Raw genomic sequence first — 21,801 nt, forward strand, 5'->3', positions numbered from 1 at the left:
GCAGCAGGAAGGGGAGCCCTGGGCTCTGTGCTGTGTCCCCAGATCTGCCTGGACCTGGGCCTCCTGACCCAACAGTGAGAGGAGGGCCGAGGGCTCAGTGCAGTCTCTGTTGTGTGCTCACTGCCCCCACAGGGCACCAGGAACTGTGCCTGCCCTGCATCTGGGAGTGGCCCCAGGGGAGACTTTGGATCTTCTACTGCGACAGTTTCTTGGGTGTAAGGGCATTGGGCTGAGATGACCTGTGTCCTTTCAGGGCAGGACAGTTGTGTCTGAGAGGCACAGCGATGGGCACCATCCATTGTAGCTCTGCCCCCAGTGGTCCCCAGGGGCCCTCAGGTCCAGGCACCTTCTCACTGCTGTGGTACTTGGTGAAATTTCGCAGCATCTTGTTCCATTTTTGCAGTCGGCGGCCCTCCTGATGTTTACGCTGGGAATGGAGACAGGATGGTGTGAGCCCAGCAGTGTCCTCTGGAGAGGCCACGGATGCAGCTCAGGAGGCTGTGGACAACTCAGCTGGGAGGAGCCAGCAAAGGGGCAGACCACGGCACCCAGACCTTCCAACTAGGGGAGCCTCAGGGGCTTGGGCTCTGCCTACAGGACAAGCCATCCTCAAGCTAGTCCCATCTCATCCAGCAAGTGGGCCATAGTGGCCCACAGGCGGGGACCCCAGAGCTGCAGGCCTACACTGGGGCATGTGGGCCTCAACAGATCTTCTGGGGACTGCTGTCCCTGGAGGACCATATGGCACTCCCCTAACCACTGCCCATACCCAGAGGCCTGCTAGTTCTGCCTCCTAGTTGAAGAGTCCATGGCCAAGGTCAGCTTACCCCTTGCATTGCCAGGCATCCAGGCCTGGGTGGCTTCTGCTTACTGAAAGGCAAGAGAGAGAACACCATGAGAATGGGCACTGAATCTCGCACGGTCCACTTCCCAGCAAGGCTGGGACAGGACCTGTGTCCTCCTCACCCTGCTGAGGCACAGCCCAGGGGACAGAGAAGGGCAGGGAGGGGGCAGCCATGCTGCAGGCAGACACCCAGCAGGGGCTGGACCGTGAGCACAGGGAGCCCAGGGCCAGGCAGGAGCCCTTGCTGCCAGTGCTGTGAGTGTGCAGCTGGGGCTCAAGGCACCTGGGACCACCACACCCCCAGGGTCCCCTGCACCCACCCTCCCCACCATGTACTGGCCACCTGAGTTGCCTGATTCCCACCTCACCCTCCTCTGTCAGCCGGAACTGTGGCCATCTCTCCACCACTCGGCTCCTGCTTTTTCTCCAGGTTCTGGCACAACATGGAGGCAGAAACCCCTATCCCCGAGCTAAGTTGGGCTACTGAGTCACGCCAGAGATGGCCTGAGACGGATCCATGCCTCTAGGTCACCGGAGCCCACCTTCCAGCCACGGGGCCTCTCTCTCTGACATCTGTGGGAACAGCCTCCAAGTCTGCCTCCTGCCCCCAGGCCCACTCCTCCCAGCATAGACCCAGGGGCCGGGCCCTCCGCTGCAAACCCCTCTGCCCCGGTCTGTACTGGGGAAGTCTGCAGGCAGGTTCGGAGCCTTGAGGTCACACCCCTGGCCGTCCCTCAGGCCAGTTCTTTAAGCCTTTAGCTTGGCTCCTGAGACCCAAGTACCTCCTGGACAACTGCCCACCTTCTAGGATGGTGCACCAACCCTGTGGACATAGCTCTGGAATGCTGATGGCCTGGTTGTGTCCCCTAGGAGCAGGGCAGGACCCTCAAGCCACCCCCTCTACTTAGCATGAACAGAGGCCTCAGAAGCAGAGTGCCCCGTGTTTGCCCCATGTCCAGCTCTGTCCCTGCCTACAGTTTTTTTTTTTTTTGACAGGCAGAGTGGACAGTGAGAGAGAGAGACAGAGAGAAAGGTCTTCCTTTTGCCGTTGGTTCACCCTCCAATGGCTGCTGTGGCCAGCGTGCTGCAGCCAGCGCACTGCGCTGATCCGATGGCAGGAGCCAGGTGCTTCTCCTGGTCTCCCATGGGGTGCAGGGCCCAAGGACTTGGGCCATCCTCCACTGCACTCCCTGGCCACAGCAGAGAGCTGGCCTGGAAGAGGGGCAACCGGGACAGAATCCGGTGCCCCGACTGGGACTAGAACCCAGTGTGCCGGCACCGCAAGGCAGAGGATTAGCCTAGTGAGCCGTGGCACCGGCCCCTGCCTTCAGTTTTGATTCACTCACTGGGTCATCAGCTCTGGCCACACGCTGACCAGTGCCTGTACTGTGACAACAGATTGGATCAAGGAGGGGGCCTGGGGACAGGTGTGCTACCTAATGGCAGGGTTTCTGACCCTGGTCCCTCCCCTGGGTGTATCATAGTGCAATGGACTCACTGCAGGAATCTAAGTTTGTCTGGGACGAGCGCTCCACTCTCATCATCCTCTTCTCCCAGATGAAACTGGGCCTCTTTATGGGGACCCTGCAGGGAGAGTGGACCCAGGTGAGAAGCCTGGGTCTCAGTCACTGGGGGACCTGAGCCACCCTCCCCATGTCCCCAGGGAGGCAGGGTCTGGCTCTCACAGGCACAGTGCTTGAGGCAGGGCCCCACCTCCTCCCCCAGCACCCTGGCCTGTACCTGCTCATGTTTCGTGATGATCGCTGCTTGCTCCTGGCCCCTGCCGGACCTCAGGGTGTCCATATCCAATCTGTAAGACACACACACTTGTGCGCTAGCACAGGGAGCCCACGGGAACTGCTGCCCTGAGGGCTGTCCCCCTGGTCAGAGGGGGGACAGTCACACAGCCAGGTGGGCGGGCACCTGGTGGTCAGGTCCCAGGAGGATGACTTATGCAGAGCACAGGGACTAGGGATGGTTGGGGAAGGACAGCCCCCACATTGTCTCCCCTGCCCTCAGAAAGGATGCTCCTCCCCCAGCCTGGCATCCATGTGTACTCCAGGGAGCCCAAGTCTAAGGGTCTCCCTGGCCTGCTCCCAGCCCCCGCATCTCTAGGGCTCTCAGAGGTGGACTCACTGCCCCACCTAACACCAGCTGATCTGACACAGACTCACACCAAGGCCCATTCGACACTGATGCCCAGCAGAGCGGGAGGAATGAGACGACTGTATACACGCTTTGCACACAGGGGCCCACTGAGAGCTCAGTCACATCACTCATGGAACCTGGCATGGGAGACCAGTGCCACCCACCTGGCGTGACCTTCCCCACGTCACAGCTCATGCAGAGAGCAAGTCCCACGCACCTCCATCGAGAATCCATTCAATTCTATCAAATGTGCCTCCTGCCTACACTACCAACACCTGGTCAGTTGGGCAGTAGATGCACTACTGACCACTGGTTGCCGACAACCCAGAGTGCACAGTTCTCACTGACTGTGACATAATGGGGCTGCCAGCCAATCCCAAGTGATGCACAGCTGTGGCATGGGTCAGGGTCCTCATATCGGCTTCATCAAAAGTCACCAAAAATGGAGCCTGTGTTCTCCCTAGGCCCGAGGTGAAGAGGGCAGGGCTCTGGCAGAACTGCCCCAGAACCAGGGGTGCCAGGGCCTTCTGCCACCTGCCATAACGGTCCCAAGTCCCAGGCAACCTGCACCTTCTGCCCCTCCTTTATTCCTCTGCAATGTTATTGCAGCACAACTGTGAAGGTCTCTATTTGAACACTAGGTGGCACAGCGAGCCTCACATAGACCTGTTCCACACTCGGGGGCTGCCCCTGCAATGACCTGAATGGAGACTCCCAGGGCTGCAGCCTCCTGTCCTACCACAGGCCCCACCCCAGCACTGCTAACCCCTGCTGACACCCCCTGCTCTGTTCCAGCCCCTCTTCCCAGGAGTTGTAGGAGGTGGACACAGGGGGTCCTCCTGGGATGGAGGGCAGGGAAGCCACCCGCTGAGCACCACCTGCATAGGACCTCAAGCCAGTGTGGCCGACTGTCCAGAGCAGGAGCCAGGGCCCTGTCCTGACACTGACCAGGGCTTCAGGCACAGAGCGCTGAGAACTCCTGGGCACCAGCTCCTGAGCCGCATGCTGGTAACACCTGGCTGTCTTCTACTGTGGGGTGCGCATGTATTTCTCTATGCATCATACATGTGTGCCCAAGATGGGTGTGCTCCAGGCCTCCCCTGGGACTAGAAGCTCCGTGCCTGAAGCACCCGGTCCTTGTCACTGTCACCTCATGGCATGCAGGCTACCCCTCATGGCATGCAGGCCCTCAACTCCACACCGAATGTATGAGAATGCCATGTTTTTCAATTTATTGGTATTTATTTGCATTCTACTGTTTGCTAGCAAGTCTGCAGGGCAGGGAGACTAAAGAGAAACTGCCCATGTCCGTGACCTTCAGGTGATGAGGCGAGCAAGGTTGCTGTGAGGACTAGAAAGAAACTGACAGGCAAGACAATGCCATGGCCACGTGGCTTTAAGGGGTGCAGGGAGGCCTCCTGCCCCCGTGTCTGGGGAGAAGTTTCTCCAGGGGTTGGTGAGTGCTGCGTCAAGGTAGGGCAGGACAGCAGAGGGGAACACTTGGGTGGGTTCCTGGGCACAAGAGGGGCCCCTTGCAATGAGGAAGTGGAACAGAGAGTGCTGTGGTGCATGTGCAGGGGATGGGGACGCTGGACTCTGTGGTACCGGGCAGGCTGCAGATGAGACTTGGGTTGTCACTGCCCTGACCATGATGGGGTGAGCAGGAGAGGCTGTCCTGGGGCCTGAGACAGGGCAGGGAGGGGCTGGAGACAGGTGTATCTTTTTTTCCTTATCCACCTCCAGGGTCCTGACAGAGGAGGAGATGGCCAACAGGTGGGATCGTCACCTGACAGTAGGGGACAGAAGCCACGTTGCAGAGGTGAGTTCATCCCTCCCCCCGGGCGTCCTCCATGCTGGGCCAGGTTGGCAGGGGCTGTGCAGCCAGCTGCCTTGTCACCCAGAGCAGGATTCATCCAGGAGCCTCCTAAACCCATCAGCCTGGGGCCATCGTCTCAGCCTCACCAGTGAGTACTGTACTGAGGGCAACAGGAGTTCTTGAAGGAGTGTAGATTCCTGCCTTGCCATGGGGCTGTGCCCACTGCAAGCCCACCTCCACTGAACCAAAGCAGCCCAGCAAGGCTTGGTGGGAAAATGGGGGGACACTTGGTGCCATCTCAGTGTAGCCTGCATGCCATGAGGTGACAGTGACAAGGACCGGGTACTTCAGGCGTGGAGCTTCTAGTCCTGGGGGAGGCCTGGAGCACACCCATCTTGGGCACACATGTGTGATGCACACAGAGAAATACATGCACACCCCACAGTAGAAGACAGCTCCCCCCCCCGGAGTAGGCAGTGAGGATGCAGCAGGAAGGCAGCCTAAGCTGGAACCCTTGAGGCTGGGCCAACCCTGCTGGGGTCCCTGGGCTCTGCAGAGCCCGTGGTGACCATGAGCAGCCCAGGGGCTGGAAGGGCTGAGCTGCTGCTGGCAGTGACCCCTGCATCCCTCAGGGGTGTGTGTCCCGGAGAACAGCACCCCGGGTAGCTGCGGGCCTGTGACTGTTCCTGCCCGATGCGTGCTGTCCCTGTCCTTATGGTCAGCAGCAGCTTGGTGTTACCAGCATGCGGCTCAGGAGCTGGTGCCCAGGAGTTCTCAGTGCTCTGTGCCTGAAGCCCTGGTCAGTGTCAGGACAGGGCCCTGGCTCCTGCTCTGGAAAGTCTGGGCCACACCGGCTTGAGGTCCTATGCAGGTGGTGCTCAGCGGGTGGCTTCCCTGCCCTCCATCCCAGGAGGACCCCCTGTGTCCACCTCCTACAACTCCTGGGAAGAGGGGCTGGAACAGAGCAGGGGGGGTTAGCAGGGGTTGGGAGTGCTGGGGTGGGGCCTGTGGTAGGACAGGAGGCTGCAGCCCTGGGAGTCTCCATTCAGGTCATTGCAGGGGCAGCCCCCGAGTGTGGGGACCTCAGGAAGAAGGACTGGCCATGATGGGGCTCCCTGTGCCACCTTGTGTTCATAGAAAAAGGCCTTCACAGTTGGGCTGTAATAAAATGGCAGAGGAAGAAATGAGGGGCAGGAAGTGCAGGTTGCCTGGGACTTGGGACCATTACGGCAGGTGGCAGAGGGCCCTGGCACCCCTGGTTCTGGGGCAGTTCTGCCAGAGCCCTGCCCTCTTCACCTGGGCCCTGGGGAGAACACAGGCCCCACTTCTGGTGACCTTTAATGAAGCCAGGGCTGAGGACCCTGACCCATGCCACAACAGAGCCACTTGGGATTGACTGGCCAGCTTCTGTGATGTTACGGTCACTGAGGATGCGCACTCTGGGCTGGGAGGCGACTAGTGTCCAGTAGTGCATCTACTGCCCAACTGACCAGCTGTTGGTAGCGTAGGCAGGAGGCACATTTGATAGAATTGAATGGATTCTCGACGGATGTGAGTGGGACTGGATCTCTGCATGACCTGTGATGCGGGGAAGGTCACGCCAGGTGGGTGGCACTGGTCTCCCATGCCAGGTTCCATGAGTGATGTGGCTGAGCTCTCAGTGGGCCCCTGTGTGCAAAGCATGTATACAGTCATCCCATTCCTCCCGCTGTGCTGGGCATCAGTGTCGAATGGGCCTTGGTGTGATTCTGTGTCAGACACGGGTTCAAGACTAGGTGTCAGATCAGCTGGTATTAGGTGGGGCAGTGAGTCCACCTCTGAGAGCCCCAGAGATGCGGGGACTGGGAGCGGGCCAGGGAGACCCTTAGACTTGGACTCCCTGGAGTACATATGGATGCCAGGCTGGGGGAGGAGCATCCTTTCTGAGGGCAGGGGAGACAATGTGGGGGCTGTCCTTCCCCAACCATCCCTAGTCCCTGTGCTCTGCATAAGTCATCCTCCTGGGACCCAGCTGACCAGGGGGACAGCCCTCAGGGCAGCAGTTCCCGAGGGCTCCCTGTGCTGGCTCACATGTGCATGTGTGTCTTACATATTGGATATGGACACCTTGAGGTCCGGCAGAGCCCCGGAGCGAGCAGTGATCATCATGAAGTATGAGAAGGTACGGGCCTGGGTGCTGGGGGAGGATGTGGGACCCTGCCTCAAGTACTGTGCCTGTGAGAGCCAGACCCCACCTCCCTGGGGACAAGGGGAGAGGGGGCAGGCTGCTCAGGTCCACCAGTGACTGACACCCGGGCTTCTCATCTGGGTCCCCTCTCGGCTGCAGGGACACCAAGGAGCGGCACTGTTGGAGCCTGAAGAAGAGGACAATGAAGGCGGCTGAATTGTCCCAGACAGGCTTCGGTTCCTGCAGTGAGTCCTCCACACCCCAGCCCACCCCACGGCAGGGACTGGGATCAGAAACCCCAACATGAGGTGCCACACCTGTCCCCAGGCCCCCATCTTGAGCCCAGCTGTGGTCACAGGCAGGCACTGGTCAGCAGTTAGCCAGAGCCTAGTGTCCCTGTGACTGAGGACTACAGGCAGGGACAGAGCTGGACGTGGGGCAACCACTGGGTACTCTTACTCTGAGGTCTCTGTTTCTGTTAGGTAGAGGGGGTGGTTTCAGGGTCCCCATGCTCCCAGGCAACACAGCCTGGCCATCAGCATTCCAGAGCTGCGGCCACAGGGTTGGGGCACCAGCCTAGCATCTGGCAGTTGTCCAGGAGGTGCCTGGGTCTAGGGTCCAGGCTCAAGGCTTTTGAAGACCTAGTCTGAGGGATGGCCAGGGGTGTGGTCTCTGAGGCTCTGAACCTGCTTGTGGGTTCCCATAGTACAGACCACAGGGAGGCTGCAGCTGAGGGCCCTGCCCCCGGGTCTGTGCTTGGAGGAGTGGGGCCTGGGGGCAGGAGGCAGACTTGGAGGCTGTTCCCACAGATGTCGGGGAGAGAGGCCCCATGGCTGGAGGGTGGGCTCCAGTGACCTAGGGGGATGGAGCCATCTCGGGCCATCTTTGGCATGACTCAGCAGCCCACCTTAGCATGAGGATAGGGGTTTCTGGCTCATGCTGTGCCAGAACTTGGAGAATAACAGGAGCAGAGTGGTGGAGAGATGGCCACAGTCTGGGCTGACAGAGGAGGGGCAGGTGTGGAGCCAGCACCTCAGGCTGCCAGTGCACAGGGGAGGATGGTGGGCAGGGGGGGACCCTGGGAGTTGTGGTGGTCCCAGGTGCCTGGAGCCCCAGGTGCACACTCACAGCACTGAGCATCTCTCAGGCAGGCCACCTGGACTCAGTTCCAGGGTGACTTCTTGGGGAGAGTTGATGTGGGGACACTGCTCCCTCCCCCCCGGGCAGCCTGGCCCTGCTCAGGACAGCAACCCCCCAACCGCTGTGGGGGTGCTGCCACACACCCAGGAAGGTGGACCTCTGACAGGCCTGGAGACCCCCACTGGCAGCAAGGGCCCCTGCCTGGCCCTGGGCTCCCTGTGCTCATGGTCACCAGCCCCTCCCTTCCCGTCTCAGTCCCCTAGGCTGAGAAGTTGAGGCTGGTACTTCCCTGGCCCATTAGGGAGGTAGAGGTGCTGGTTGTGGTCCTGTCCTCACCTCTCCACCTCCCTTGCTTTCCAGTGAGCAGAAGTTGCCCCAAGACAGCACCCTGGGGGCAAAGGTAAGGACAAGTCCTTGGCCATGGGCCAGTCATCTGGGAAGCAGAGCTGGGTGGAGGGGGCATGTGGGGCTCGGCAATGGTTAGTGGGAGTACCATAAGGCCCTGTGATGGAATACTTACATGGCACCTGCTAACATCTTAACATACTTGCCTGTGCCAGAACTGAGCCACAGCTCAGGGGCATCTGCCTGTCGGCCGCCCTGACTTATTGGCATGCTAGGGAGTGACCTGGCTAGAGCTCAGGGGCTCTGCCTTTACAACAGGGCAGCTCGGATCAGAGGCCATGCCGCCGACTCTCCCCAGACAGAATATCTGGGGCTCACAGTCTGTGCCTTTTCTGGCTCCTTCCTTTGAGCACACACAGAGCTCCTGAGCTGCATCTGAGAGCCACTCTCAGAGCCTGAAGCTGGGCTCATGCCATCCTATCTCATTTTCCAGTGTAAACAGGTGCGCAGGATCCAGAAATGGATCAAGATGATAAAGAACCACAGCAAATATTGTGGCAGCGAGAAGGTACCGTGGAGCTGAGGGCCCCTCGGGAACACTGAGAGCTGAGTTGGGGCTTGAGCAGTGCCCATTCCTGTGCCAGGCACCACCTGCCTCTCAAATGCCCAGGGGCAACTGTCCAGCCCTTAGAGACATAGGTCATCTGCACCCCTTCCCCATACACACAGGACACTGTCCTGGTAGAAAATCTGAAGTCACTGCTGAAGACAATCCCGGATGCAGGGCAGGTTTCCAGGTGCCCTGTAGGGGGCAGTCAGTGCAGGGCAGAGCCGGTGCCCCTGAGCCCTTGGCCCCCAGTCACTGTGGGTCATAAGGCCCCCATCTGGGCAGATCCTCCCTCTGCCAATACACAGGGAGCCCCTGGCTTCTCCCTCCTGCTGTCTCACCCTGCAGTCCCTCCCTGAACGGCCATGTTCACCACTCACCAGAGCCTCCTCTCTCCTGTAGTTTCAGCACAGAATTTATAAGGGGATCCCTGCCCAGGTGCGCAGGAAGGTGTGGGCCGTGATGCTGGAGGTGGACAAGAAGAAGGCCCAGAATCTGGGCAAATACGCGGTACGGCTCTGCACTCAGCCCAAGGGGGCTCAAGCTGCTCGGGTCTGGTTAGGAGCCTGAGTCTCCGTGGAGGACCGTCCCTCACTGAACCCTCGGGAGCCTCCTCCCCATCCTGCCTTCCTCTCTCTAGATCCTAGTCAGTGCCTCCTCCACGTCTCCTCAGACTCAGCTGGGACTGGACATGTGTGTTTTGTGCCAGAGGCTTTAACCTGCTCTCTGCTGAACTCACCTGGGCAGCTTGGCATAAGGCCAGAAGAGAGGAATTGCTGTGCCCATGATGGGTGGGGGTCTCCCAGTATGAGATCACAATGGTGTGAGGTCGGGAGCCCCACAGGCTCTGTGCTAACAGGGCCTGCCCTTCGCTGGCCCTGCCTTCACATGCAATTGCACCCCTGGCATTGCCCTTGCCTGGAGTGGCTGGTCCGATGGTCAGACAGCTCTCAATGCTTCCGGGAAAGGAGGGAGCAAGGACTGGTGTGAGCAGAGGGCTGGCAACTGCAGCTGACTCTCGTGTCCCTGGCTGCCATCAGGGAGCAGGGCCCAGCTGTGTGGCCCACCCTGCCTCCCCCAAGTCTGCATTTTGGGGCTACCCTGGGAGCTGGGCCTGGAGACAGTCATTGCCCAGACTCAGCTCCAAGCCCAGGGTGGCTTCCAACGTCTAGATGGAGATGGGCCCCTCCTGCAGGGGGCAGCATGGAGCAGTGGTCAGGCTCTGGCTGACTCCTGGAGGGCAGGGCCTGAGATGCCAGCGAGGAGGATCAGAAGCCTGGCTGGGGTCAGACCGCGTCTATGCTGAGAGCTGAGGGCAGGCAGGGGTAGTGCACAGGGACCTTTCAGAGCCCCTGTCTGATACTGACCATCGGGGTCCCAGTGGCCCCCTCAGCAGGGATGCTGGCAAGGGGGTGACATGGATGCTGAGGCAAGTAGGGAGCCCATGACCCCCCCTCAACGTGGGACCCAGAAGGGAATGAGCTCCCTGCAGGGAACTCTCCCTGTCAGCCAGAAGAGCTGACGTGGACGTGAGGTCCTTGTGTGGCAATGGGGCTTTTGCTAGTCCTGAGGCTGGCCCCTCCCCCTTGTCCTCCCCATCCTGCCTTCCTCTCCCTAGATCCTAGTCAGTGCCTCCTCCACGTCTCCTCAGACTCAGCTGGGACTGGACATGTGTGTTTTGTGCTAGAGGCTTTAACCTGCTCTCTGCTGAAGATGAAAAGAGCAGGCCAGACTGGGCGCCAGACACTTCCATCACATCGACTCCGCCATCACATGGGCTTTCAGAAACCACCTGATGTTCCAGGAATGTTACGGAATGAAGTGAGGCCTCTGGGCTGGGGAGGACCCGGGGGTGGGAGGAGCAAGGGTCCTGGGGCACATGGGGTCCCTAGGGAAGACTTGGGTGCAAACCTGAAACAGTTCACTTAGCACAGAAAACAAAATTGCCTTTTATATATTATATAAACTTTTTTATATTATATAAACTTTCCCAAAGACACTGTGGAGAGAATGAAATGAAAAGAAACACAAGGGGAGACAATATTAGCAATCTACCTTATTAAGGTATTATTTCCAGAATATTCAAGGAGCCCTTCAACTCAGTAAGAAGGAAGCAGTGGGCAGCCTCCTAGTACCCCAGGGACACAGGCTCAGGAGGGCCCCTTCATGATGGCACACACAATTCTACTCAACGCATGAACACATGCTTAGCACCTAAACCACAACGGGGCACCAGTGCACAGCTGTGAGAATGGGGGAACTAAAACCACCGAGGACACCGGGTGCTGGGCAGAACGTGAGGCGAGCGCCACTCTGGTTCATTGCAGGAACAGAGCACAGTGGCCCAGGCCCCCAGCAGCACCCAGGGCCATTTCTCACAATGAGAGACACACACCTTCCACACAAACCCCCAGCACACACGCACATGTACACAAGCACCAGAACAGCTGAGTGCATAAAACCCTCACGCAAGATTCAGGGTTGTGTTCACAGTCACTGGACGCAGGACTACCCTGCACGATGCTCAGTGGGGACACAGATAAGCAACCCGTGTCACAGCTGAATCCGAGAACAGGATTCAGTGAGAGGCAGGACGAGGCTCGGCCCTGGGCACACCTGGATGCATCTCAGGTGCATTCTGCTAAGAGAGGAAGCATCCCTCAAAGGCTACACATACTGCGATCCACTCACAGGACGTCTGAGAAAGGCCGAACCCTGGGACACACAACAGGGCAGTGGTGGCCATGGGCTGGGGGAGGTGGGAAGTTTGGCCACAGAGGCTCATGGGGAACACATAGGCCACAGGAGCTGCTCCCTACCAGGCTGAACGTGCATGGGAGGCTGACTCTCCACAGCTTAGACCCACGGGACTGCACCTCCCACAGTGGAACGCTCACCTGTGCAACGAACACCCACCTGGGGAAATGAAACTGCACGTGACTGCACCCTGGGAGATGTTAGTGTCCCTGCAGGCAGTGCTCACCCACATGGTGGACAACACACAGGTGCCCTGATGATGTCACTGCTCATGAGCAGAGTGTCACAGGCCCTGCGTATGGCTGTCATGCTCTGTTAGGCATAGCCACACTGAGAGCCTCAGCAGCACAGGACGCACAGCCTCTGTCCTCTCTCTTCCAGCCAACGCACCTTATTCCAAGTGCTCATGGCCTATTCTGTTTACAATCCCGTGAGTATTCTGGGATCATATCGCAGGTGCTATCCCGGCAGTCCTTGTAGGGCACCCTTGGTCACAGAGATCCCAGCCTGTGTTGAGGGGGCCTCTCTCATCCACAGCTCTGGGACAGAGGTGTAGAGGCCAGGCTCTGGGCCTCCTTGGACCCAACCTCAAGTTCTGTGAGGAGAAAGGCAGCCTTCTCCTGGGCTGGCCTCCAGACCCCAGGAGCTTGGCTGAGTTGGGACACCCCTCCCAGGACTAGCATTCCACACAGTGGGGTGTGGGGCGAAGGCAGGACAGATCAGGTGTATGACTTTGCTCATCAAAGTTGAGTCTGGGTCCCACTGATGCCATTACACCCACCAGACATGTGGTTGGACCCATGGGCCTGAATCCCACTCCACACAGCACCACTGCCACAACCACCCACTCAGACCTTTCCCATGCATGGAGCAGGTGCAGGGCTCCATGGGTGACCCAGCAAGGCCTGGACATCCCCATCCCCTGACCTGCCACTGGCCAACCCTGCCTGGTGCCCTGGTTCCCAGGGGGCCTGGCACGCAGGAAGCCCAGGCCTGTACCCATGACAGAGGCACACCTCCTATTTTGGTCCTGGTAGCACTTCCTGGCTTACTTCTTCCTCATGTGAGAAAGGGCCACCACGTCACCTGCAGAGCTCAGGGGTCCAGAAGCTTCCATGGGCATGGGTCTGGATTCCCACAGCAACCTGGCCCATCCTGACATCTTGTGGGTAACAGGTCCCCATACTTCAGGTCTCCCCGCTGTGCTGCCTAAGCTCAGGCCCTGCAGGATTCCCTCCAGGAACTTGGAGAACTTCGATGGGCTCCAATTCTTGGGCTGCTGACACCAAATGGCAGGATTCAGACACAGGGGCTCCCTCCCCAATCTTCCTAGACCCTTCAGTGGGTGACCTTGATCTCCCTGAGAGGTGGGCCATCCCAGGATATTATTCTTGCCAGGGGAGGTCTAAAGGTATTCTGGGATCTTGCAGGAGGTGGGCTACAGCCAGGGCCTGAGCCATGTGGTGGCGCTTCTGCTCATGTATATGCCCAAGGAGGACTCTTTCTGGGCCCTGGTCCAGCTCATGGAAAACAGTAAGCACACGATGCACGGTAGGTGGATGGCGTGTGAGGCCCAGTGCATGCAAGTCCATGCACAGCCCTCACTGGCTCCTGAATGTGCAGGACAGTGTCCCTGTTGGTGGGGGGGGTGCTCTCCCTAGAAGCCAGGGCTGGCAGAGGCCTCCCACACTGAGCCAGCCCCCTTCTTTCACCACCATCCAAAGGCCCAGCAGCTTGGCCATGGCCATCCTGGGTGTGGGAACCTTCAGAACAAGGGGTCCTGTCCTTGTCCAGTGACTCAGGTTGTTTCTGGCTCTTCTGCCTCACACTTCTCTACGCAGACTCTCAAGCAGAGAGCCACACCCAGGGAACTTACAGAAGGCAGCATCCCCTGTACGGTCACCCCTTCATCGCTCCTGAGTCTTGGAATGGTCAGGAGGCACCCAGTTTGACAGCATTCACCCCAGCAGTATCCAGGGGGCAGCCTGGCCTGGGCTGCACACAGTCACCCACCTGCACCCACCTCCCAAGCAGGTCCTCTGCCCTGGACACATTCATTCCCACCTGCCCCTGGTCGAGCCTCCCCTGATTCTCAGTGCTCAGAAAGACCCCACCCTGGCCTTGGGCTCTCCAGCCTTCCTAGGAGGAGGCTCTAACATGGGGATGTGGCTGATACTATTCGGGTTTCTACAAACCGAACACCCCAAAACTGGAGCGATTCCAGCACCACCTGAGAGATATCATGCATCGCGTGCTCCCCTCCCTGGAGAAACACCTGGTAAGTAAACATCTCCTTTCTCCCCTCGGGGGCTCTGTGCTCAGGGAGGGGAGGACAGAGAGGGGTCCTGACTGCTTCCTGGGCCAGGGGAGGCTACGTCCTCACCAAGGCTTTTCTTGGTTACTGGGGGCTACGGCAGCTTGGGTGCTGGTTTGATTTCCTGCACTTGGTCCCCCAGAGTTTGCGTAGATTGGAGGGAAACGCTGTCCCAGGGCAGAGTGGACTGAGGGACCTGTGTCCCTTCAGGAATCTGCATAGCTGGGAGAGGGGATGCACCTGCTGCTGGGCTTCCTGCACCCAGGGGCTCTGCCACAGGGCACAGATTAGAGGGAGTCAGGCCTGGGCCCTGGGACCTGGGCCCTGAGCCCCCTCTGCCTCTTCTTAGGAGAAGGAGGGTGTGTACCTGGAGGACTACACCGCACACTGGTGCATCCAGGGTTTCCTGGATGGGGTAAGTGCCCCGGGGACCCCTTGCCCAGGGAAGCTCCTGCCCAGTATCTGGCTCTCTTGTCCTGGTGGCCTATGACTCTGATCAGGGCTGAGCACCCCCAGCCCCAGCAGACATAGGAGGGAGCCTGCTGTGCAGACCAGGCAGGCCCTGCCCTGCTAAAGGTGGTCCAAGCTGAGGCTGAGCCTCAGGGACATCAAGGAGGGGACAGGTCCCACCAGGACCCATCCTGAGAGCCTGGCAAAGGCCAGAGCCCTACAGTGAGAGGCAGAAGATCCATAGACCTTGGGTGGCACAGGCTGGTGTCAGCACAGCCCAAGGGCTGACCCATCCCCCAGGTCCCTGGTGTGTCTGGTATCTCCAGTGTGGCTTCCAAAGTGTGCAGACCCCCAGGGTCCAAGACAGGACATGGTCATCCTCTCTGGGTCTGGTTCCCTGAGTGGGCGGGGATGTGGCTGTGAGGAATGGCCTTACCTCCCAATGAAACCAGTCCCCCACCCTCACCTCCCCTCCCAGGAGCAGCTCTGGCCTTCTTGTGTGATGCAGCCTCCTGGAGTCTCCCTCTGTCCTAGGATAGTGACACTGCACACCCACCCCTGTGGGCCCTGCTGAGGCCCTGATGGGCAGGGTCCTCCAATGCCTCTGTCCCCCAGGTGCTGTTCCCCCAGCTCTGAGGATGTGGGACATCTATATCCTTGAGGGTGAGCACGTGCTCACCACCATGGCATACACGGCCCTCAAGATCCATCACAGTGAGTCCTCAGGGCCCACAGAGGCCCAGGTGCTGGGGACGGAGGAGCTGGGGGTCCCCCTGCCTGTGTCTCATGAGCAGGGCTTGAGGGAGGCATGAGGGGGTTTGCGAGTCCTGGGTTCTCTTCAGGAGGGCACTGAGAATCCCCTGTTGCATCCCCAATCCCAGGCCCCCACAGACCACAAGGAGAAGTGGCCAGGGTCCTTGCCCAGGAAATTGGCCCCTGAGCAGTCCCTCCAGTGCTTGGCTTGACACCCAAGGGTGTCCAAGGGTGTCTGCAGCCCATGTCTGGTGCTGGGACAGGGCTTGGAGCAGCCATGGTGGCTGCACCATCTCTAGGGCCCCTCCTAGCCTGACACCCGCCCCCATGTCTAGAGTGCCTGCTGAAGATGTCCAGGGACCACATCCATGGGTTTCTGCAGCTGACCCTGAAGCAGGCCTGGTCACTGAGTGAGGATGTGGTCATCAGGCAGCTGCGGGCCTCCATGCGTGAGCTGGGGAAGCTCCAGTGCCTCCTGCCTCCCGAAGGTGAGTCCAGCACACGGCCCCGTCCCATGCTCCCTTGGGGGAGTCAGTAGTGGGAGTGCCAGCCCTGGCAGCCCTGCCCAGGGCCTCACCTCTTCCTTGTCCTCCATGTCCTCCCCGGGCTCAGCAGTTCTGCTTTCAGAAGCTCTGACAGCATGGCCTGGGGGGGCGTCAGGCAGCTGCCCTGATTCCTCCTGTGGGGGTCTGCTCTCCCCCAATGACTCTGGGGCTGGGATGTGGAGCTGTCCTAGGGCTCTGTGGCTCTGGCTCCTCAGCTGACCTCCACTCTGGAGTGGATTTGAGGCCCCGCCTTGAGCTACCCTGCCCAGGTCTGGAGCAGGTACCCTGGCTCAGTGTCCCCAGGAGCCTGGAGCACAGCTGGACTCCCACTCCAGCAAGATGAGAAGTGGCCCTGCCTGCCCAGGGTGCATCTCCCTGACTGACCCCACACAGGCTCCTGGCACAATGACCACAGCTGTCTGCACACAGGACCCTCCTAGGACAGGGGTGGGTGGGGCTCCCACCTGCATGTAGGCAGGGCTAGAGGAAGGTGGGGCTGTGGGAGACCCTGCACAGTGAAGGCCAAAGCCAGCCAGCACTGCATCCCCTTCAAACATCTGAGGATCCCTGGAAGGCCCAGGTGCCCTGAGTCCAGTTGTGGGGGCTGAGTCCACTCCTGTGAGCAGGGTGGGCACAGAGGCAGGCACTGCAGGCCCCCACAGCAGAACCCAAGTGCAGCTGAGTGTGGGCTCTGCAGTCCTAGCCTCGGGCCAACTGAAGTCAGTGGAACCTGGAGCAGCGCTGGCCTCTGGGCTCTGGTGGGGAGGGGTCCCCATACTCGTCCCTGTTGCTGCTGCTGCCATCAAGGACCTGAGTGCCTGGGTCCCCATGAAGAGCAGAGATGGGTTTGTCCCAGCTCTAGAGGCTGGCAGTGGGGACCCAGGTGCAGGCTGTTGAGGCACTGGGGAGGCCCCACTGTGCTTCCAGGTTCTGCCTCCCCTGGGAGCTTGTGGGACAGAAGCGGTGCTGTCTCACCAGGAAAGGGACAGTGGCCCAGGGTCAGAGGACACAGGGCACCCCTGTCACCTCTTTAGAAACTGCATTCTTGTCCCCAAGGGCCTGAATCAGACCCCATGTCTGCCCCACAGCCCCAGCTCTCACCCCCATCATCTTAGGCTCAGTTCCTTTCCAGCCATTTAGGAGGGACTCAGATGCGGGTAACTCAGCCAATGCACTGATAGGGCACAGGAGGTCAGGTGGGGTAGGTGATGGGGTCCTGAGTTGGTGCCTCGATCCCCAGAGAGAGTGAGGTGGGGAGGGCAGGGCCATCCACCCTGTGGGCCTGTGCAGGAGGAGCCGGAGCTGTCCCAGGGCTCCCCTGGCCCAGGCTGCACACACCGCCCCTCTGGGGCCAGCAGCCTGGGAGAGTCCTCAGTGTCACATGGGATGATGGGGACCCCAGGGTGAGGTCGAGGCAGGCACCCTGCAGGTCAGATGGGGGCTGTGGAGAAGCAAACCGCGTCTCTTCTTCTTCCAGCCAAGGCCATCAAACGGTGTGGCAGGCCCCTGGGGCAGGCACACGTCCCCCAGAAGCATGTTCCTGCCCCCAGTGCCATGAAGGCCAAGATCGCCATTCAGGACACAGTGGCAGTGTGGGAGCAGACCAGGGGTCCCGCTGCCCGTGCAGTGATGATCCATCCTCCAGAAAGCTTTGGCCTCCGCATTGCCGTGAGGGAAGGCATCGAGGAGGAGGAGAGCTGCGAAGGCAGCCCAGAGCCCCTCGGCCTGGGCTCCCCTGTGTGGACCGCAGAGTCCACATGTGGCCAGCCCCACGGAGACTCCAGAGAGCTCATGGGGGAGGGGAGGGCTGTGCCAGTGTGCCAGTCTCCCTAACCTGAGCGGGCCAGGACAGAGGGAGGACGACTCTTCTGATGCTGGCAGCCGGGAGGGCCTGTGGATGTGGGCTCCTCCACAGGCCTTGGAGCCCCTGGAACCAGGGCCCATGCAGCCCGTCCCAGCCTGGGGGCCATGGCTGAAGACTCCCCACTACTGGCATGGCAGCCCCATGCACTCTGGACAGCCATGGGCTGGAGCCGGCCAGAGCCAGCCCTGGGCTGGGAGACCAGGCCCGTGTGCCCTCCCTGGCCCGAGGCCTCCTTACCTCCTACTCCATGGGGCACCTGGATGATGGGTGCCTCCTAGAAGAGAGGCTGAGCCCACCACGTGTCCTGCCCAGGCTGGGCAGCAGCCTTCCGTGTGTCTTCACGGCATCCTATACACTTGATTGAGCCCCGACCCCCCAGGCTCTTCCTGGGGCCAGGATACCCCGTTACTGCAAGACAACAGCAGTGCTGAGAGCCACTGTACTAACCCCTGCCCCCTGCCCCTGCCACCCTCAGGTGGTGCTGACCCTATATTAAATGGTTACAAGGAAACGTGTTTGCTCCAGTTTGTGACCCTGGTGTCCATAGGGGTCTGGGTCAGGGTGGGAGAGCAGCAGCTGTGAGTGCCCGTGACCTCTGGGACAGATCGGCACAATAGGAACAGTCATGGTGGGAGGGCCTGAGTCACCTCTATGCTCTTGTAGACCTGGGCAGCCGTGTGCAGCATCCCTGGCTTGCCCCCACATGTCTCTCCCTTCTGTCCTGTATATTCTGGAACCCAGCTCCTCTTCACCCTGACACCGGGAGAGGGCCCCCAGCATGCTCGGCTGGGTCCTAGGGAGATGCCAGCAGGGCCTTTCTGTACTACTGAGCCCTGGTGTCTGCACTGAGTTGCTGGGGGGAGGGCTGCCATGGGTGCTGTGGGCTGGCCCCGCTTGCCCCAGGCCCGGCCCTGGTCTAGTACAGCGACCTGTTTTGAGCCCATCCCCTCTGCCCCCACCTGTCCCAGCTCCCCACGGCCTCCTGTGCCACAGCTGTCTGCTGCTGCCTGCAGAGCTGGCTGCCTGGTGACTCCAGGTGCCCTCAGGGATGGGGACGGGGCCTTTCTCTGTGCTCTTCTGGGTCTGTAGGTCAGAGCCCTCGGGTCCCAGCCAGGCCCACCTGAGCCCACATTCTGATGAGGGAGAGATGTGGCCTTTGCCCCCTAGAACGTGAGCCCTGGCCCCGGCCTCGGCTGTGCTGGATGGGAGTGTGCGTCTGTACCACACCCCGTTTGTGAGCACAAGGCAGAGGCTGCATCACAGAGACGTGGACTCGCTCTGTGTGTCTGGCCCCACCTGCTTCTCCTGTCACAGGTGCTCAGGGCAGGGGCCCAGCCTTCTTCCACGCTGTGTGGTGTCTCCCGAGGCCATGGCTGAGGCTATTGCTACTGTGTCTGGGAATCAGCCAGCCCTGGGAGGCACGGTCTGTTCCCAGTTCTTCAGGGGCTCATGCGTCAGAGCATCAAGAATACAAAAGGTGAAAGTCACAGTTAGTGAACGTGGCTCTGGGGTGAACAGACAGCAAATAGACAAAATGCAGAGTCCAAGAAAATATGGTTAAAACTCACCCTGCCCCCACCCAGACACAAAGCCACCTTCCACATCCTCTTGTCCATCTCACAAAGGCCAAGCAGGTCAGGTGAGAGTGAGAGGGCTGCAATCCCACCTGCAGGAGGCTTGCAGGGGACACAAGGTGTCCAGGTTTTGTCCAGCGTCCAGCATGGTGGGGGAGAGGAAAACCTAGAGAGAGACAGACCTGATTCCACAGCGCCTCTGCCACTGGACAGCTGAGCCATTGGCAAAGTCCCTCACCTTCCTAGCTTCCATTTGCTGTCCTGTGAAATGTCAGTGACAGCAGCACCTGGACCAGGCATCCTAGAGACACACAGGCTGGTGTTGTGGCACAGCGGGTTAAGCCGCTGCCTGCGATGCCAGCTTCTGTGCTGGTCCGAGTGGCCGCTCTTCTGCTTCCAACCCAGCCCCCTGCGAATGCGCCTGGGAAGACATCAATGATGGCCAGAGTACTTGGGCCCCTGCCTCCCAAGTGGGAGACCTGGATGGAGCTCCAGGTTCCTAGCTTCAGCCGTTGTGGCCATTTGGGGAGTGAACCATGAAATGGAAGATTTCTCTCTGCCTCTCCCTCCCTCCCTCCCTCCCTTTCTCCCTCTCTCCCTCTGTCACTTTCAAATAAATAAAAATATTTTTAAAAATTAAATTTTAACAATGTTTATTATAGTGTTTGTCCTAATACATGATGCTATGTATCCAAAAAGCAAAGGATCCTTAAGGGAAAATAAAGTGGTAGAGGAAGAAGTGGAATTGTGCCCGGGGTCAGAAAGGGAAGTCTCGCAGAGCTGGGGAGGCCTGGGCAGGGCCTTAGGAAGCATGCTATCGTGTGTGCAGATGGTAGGAGGAGAGTGCTGGGGGGCTAGGGGTAAAACACCATCAGATGTCCACGTATCGCTCCTCTCCCCCATCATTAAGACCCCATAAGGGATAAGAAAATGGCAAAATCTGTGCTAGGAGATAGCCAGGGTCCCAGCTCCCAGATTCTGAGAGCACACAGTGACATGGAGCCACACCCAGGCTGGAAAGAGACCCTGTGCAGGTAGAACAGCACTCACTAAGGAGCTGCTCTAGACAGAGACTCCCCCAGCACTTCAAGGTCAAGGGGAGGGGCTCTCACAGTGTCTAGCAGCCCTGCTGCCACTGCTCTGTAGGTGCCCTGGTTCTGCCTGCTGTGTGCTCCTGGCTTTGGCCTGGCCCAGCTCTGGCCAACATGGCCATTTGGGATCTCTCTCTCTCTCTCTCTCTCTCTCTCTCTCTCTCTCTTTTTCTCTCTCTCTGTCTCTCTCTCTCTCCACCCCTCTATTTCAAATCATTTTTAAATACATAAAAATCAGCCTTACATTCCCAGGTAGTAGGTATGATTTTTGTCCCATTTTACAAACAAGCAGAGACAGATGAAACAACTTGCTCAAGGTCACAGCTGAGCAATGGCACTGGGATGGGGCCCGGATGGCTGCCACTTGAGCTGAGCGTTTGGTTTGCACGTTGGGGAGTTTGCTCTTGGAGGTGCACAGGAGAGAGGGACCCAGCTCTCACGGGGCTCCCATTGGCAAGGACTTTCATGTATTCATTCACGCGTCTATGCCTTACACAGCCTCATTATCTTGAAAACCACATCCTGCTGCCCGCCCTGCATGCGCAGTGCAGACTTCGGAGTGAATTCCAAGTGTGACCCTCTCGAAGGCTGACACCATCGATCAAGCAGCCGGGGTGTCACCAGATTTAAGCCTTTTGCGTGGTCTACATCAGTCCCTTTGGCTTCCCCAGGACTGAAGCCCCTCTCCCTGGACAAGAGCCCTGTGTCTTGGCCTCAGGGCTTCTTTGCTCCCTGGAGGGGACTAAGGGGTGGGTTCCCCTCCAGCTCTGACTGCCTCTCAGGGGATCTGGGCTGTTTCTTCCCCAAGGCTACTCCAGGTGTAACTGCAGGAGGTTCTTGTCTTTGCACAACAGAGTTGGGGGTAGGGGGTGTGAGGCAGTGTAGCAGCAAGCAGCCAGGCATGTTTCATGAATCGAATACACCTGCCAGGCCAGGCAGGCATCTGGGGAAGAACTGAGGGCCTGGTTTGCATTCAGACGGCAGTTTTCATAGAACATGGGTGTGGGCCCCTGTTTCTCCTCCCTGCTCCCTCTCCAGGATATTGCTGGGTGGAGGGCTTCCTGGGTGTAGAATTCCTAAAATTCCCCCCAGGATCTTCTCAGCAGGGCACTACTGGACCCGATAGCTCTCTGGGTATAGGGCGGGAAATGGTCCCCTAAGCCGAAACCCACCCAACAAAGCAGTGCTTTAGGTATGGACTTCCTGGACAGGCACAGAGGTTTCCATTTTCTTGAAAAATTCCCACTTTCTTCAGCCTCTCACACACATAGGCTAATGTCTATCTAGCTACCAACACAAGGTTGCTTGTATTTATTTATTTTTTAACCAGCATCAGAGCGACTTGGAGCCCCCATCCCATGCTGGCTGGGTTGATCCCAGCTGATG

The 21,801-nt window shown here is 59.3% G+C and overlaps 2 protein-coding genes across 6 annotated transcripts in view; one reads left to right on the forward strand and one right to left on the reverse strand.

The window, feature by feature from the left end:
* LOC138843058 (TBC1 domain family member 26-like) overlaps positions 1 to 3,340 on the reverse strand; it is a 19,206-nt gene extending 15,866 nt beyond the window's left edge. Inside the window, exons 1-5 of one of the 5 annotated variants that reach the window (XM_070058078.1) lie at positions 3,157 to 3,336; positions 2,585 to 2,654; positions 2,343 to 2,428; positions 828 to 870; positions 347 to 427 (exon numbers count right to left, since the gene is read on the reverse strand). In XM_070058078.1, coding sequence (XP_069914179.1) covers positions 347 to 427; positions 828 to 870; positions 2,343 to 2,428; positions 2,585 to 2,647 — 273 coding nt within the window. In that variant the 5' untranslated portion in view covers positions 2,648 to 2,654; positions 3,157 to 3,336. Of the gene's footprint in view, positions 1 to 346; positions 428 to 827; positions 871 to 2,342 lie in introns of all 5 variants that reach the window. The other 4 variants (XM_070058075.1, XM_070058077.1, XM_070058079.1 and 1 more) reach the window with 4 other exon arrangements.
* The window catches only part of LOC138843167 (uncharacterized), a 27,224-nt gene extending 7,302 nt beyond the window's left edge, over positions 1 to 19,922 (forward strand). Inside the window, exons 3-14 of the mRNA XM_070058074.1 lie at positions 4,736 to 6,969; positions 7,135 to 7,220; positions 8,476 to 8,515; positions 8,954 to 9,028; positions 9,470 to 9,577; positions 9,708 to 10,888; positions 13,255 to 13,375; positions 13,959 to 14,102; positions 14,488 to 14,553; positions 15,204 to 15,302; positions 15,677 to 15,829; positions 17,364 to 19,922. Of these exons, the coding sequence (XP_069914175.1) occupies positions 10,616 to 10,888; positions 13,255 to 13,375; positions 13,959 to 14,102; positions 14,488 to 14,553; positions 15,204 to 15,302; positions 15,677 to 15,829; positions 17,364 to 17,719 (1,212 nt within the window). The 5' untranslated portion in view covers positions 4,736 to 6,969; positions 7,135 to 7,220; positions 8,476 to 8,515; ... (1 more) ...; positions 9,470 to 9,577; positions 9,708 to 10,615 and the 3' untranslated portion in view covers positions 17,720 to 19,922. The remainder of the gene's footprint in view (positions 1 to 4,735; positions 6,970 to 7,134; positions 7,221 to 8,475; positions 8,516 to 8,953; positions 9,029 to 9,469; positions 9,578 to 9,707; positions 10,889 to 13,254; positions 13,376 to 13,958; positions 14,103 to 14,487; positions 14,554 to 15,203; positions 15,303 to 15,676; positions 15,830 to 17,363) is intronic.
* The last annotated feature ends 1,879 nt before the right edge of the window (positions 19,923 to 21,801 follow it).

This window comes from Oryctolagus cuniculus, chromosome 15 (assembly GCF_964237555.1).
Source record: "Oryctolagus cuniculus chromosome 15, mOryCun1.1, whole genome shotgun sequence".
Taxonomy (NCBI): domain Eukaryota; kingdom Metazoa; phylum Chordata; class Mammalia; order Lagomorpha; family Leporidae; genus Oryctolagus; species Oryctolagus cuniculus.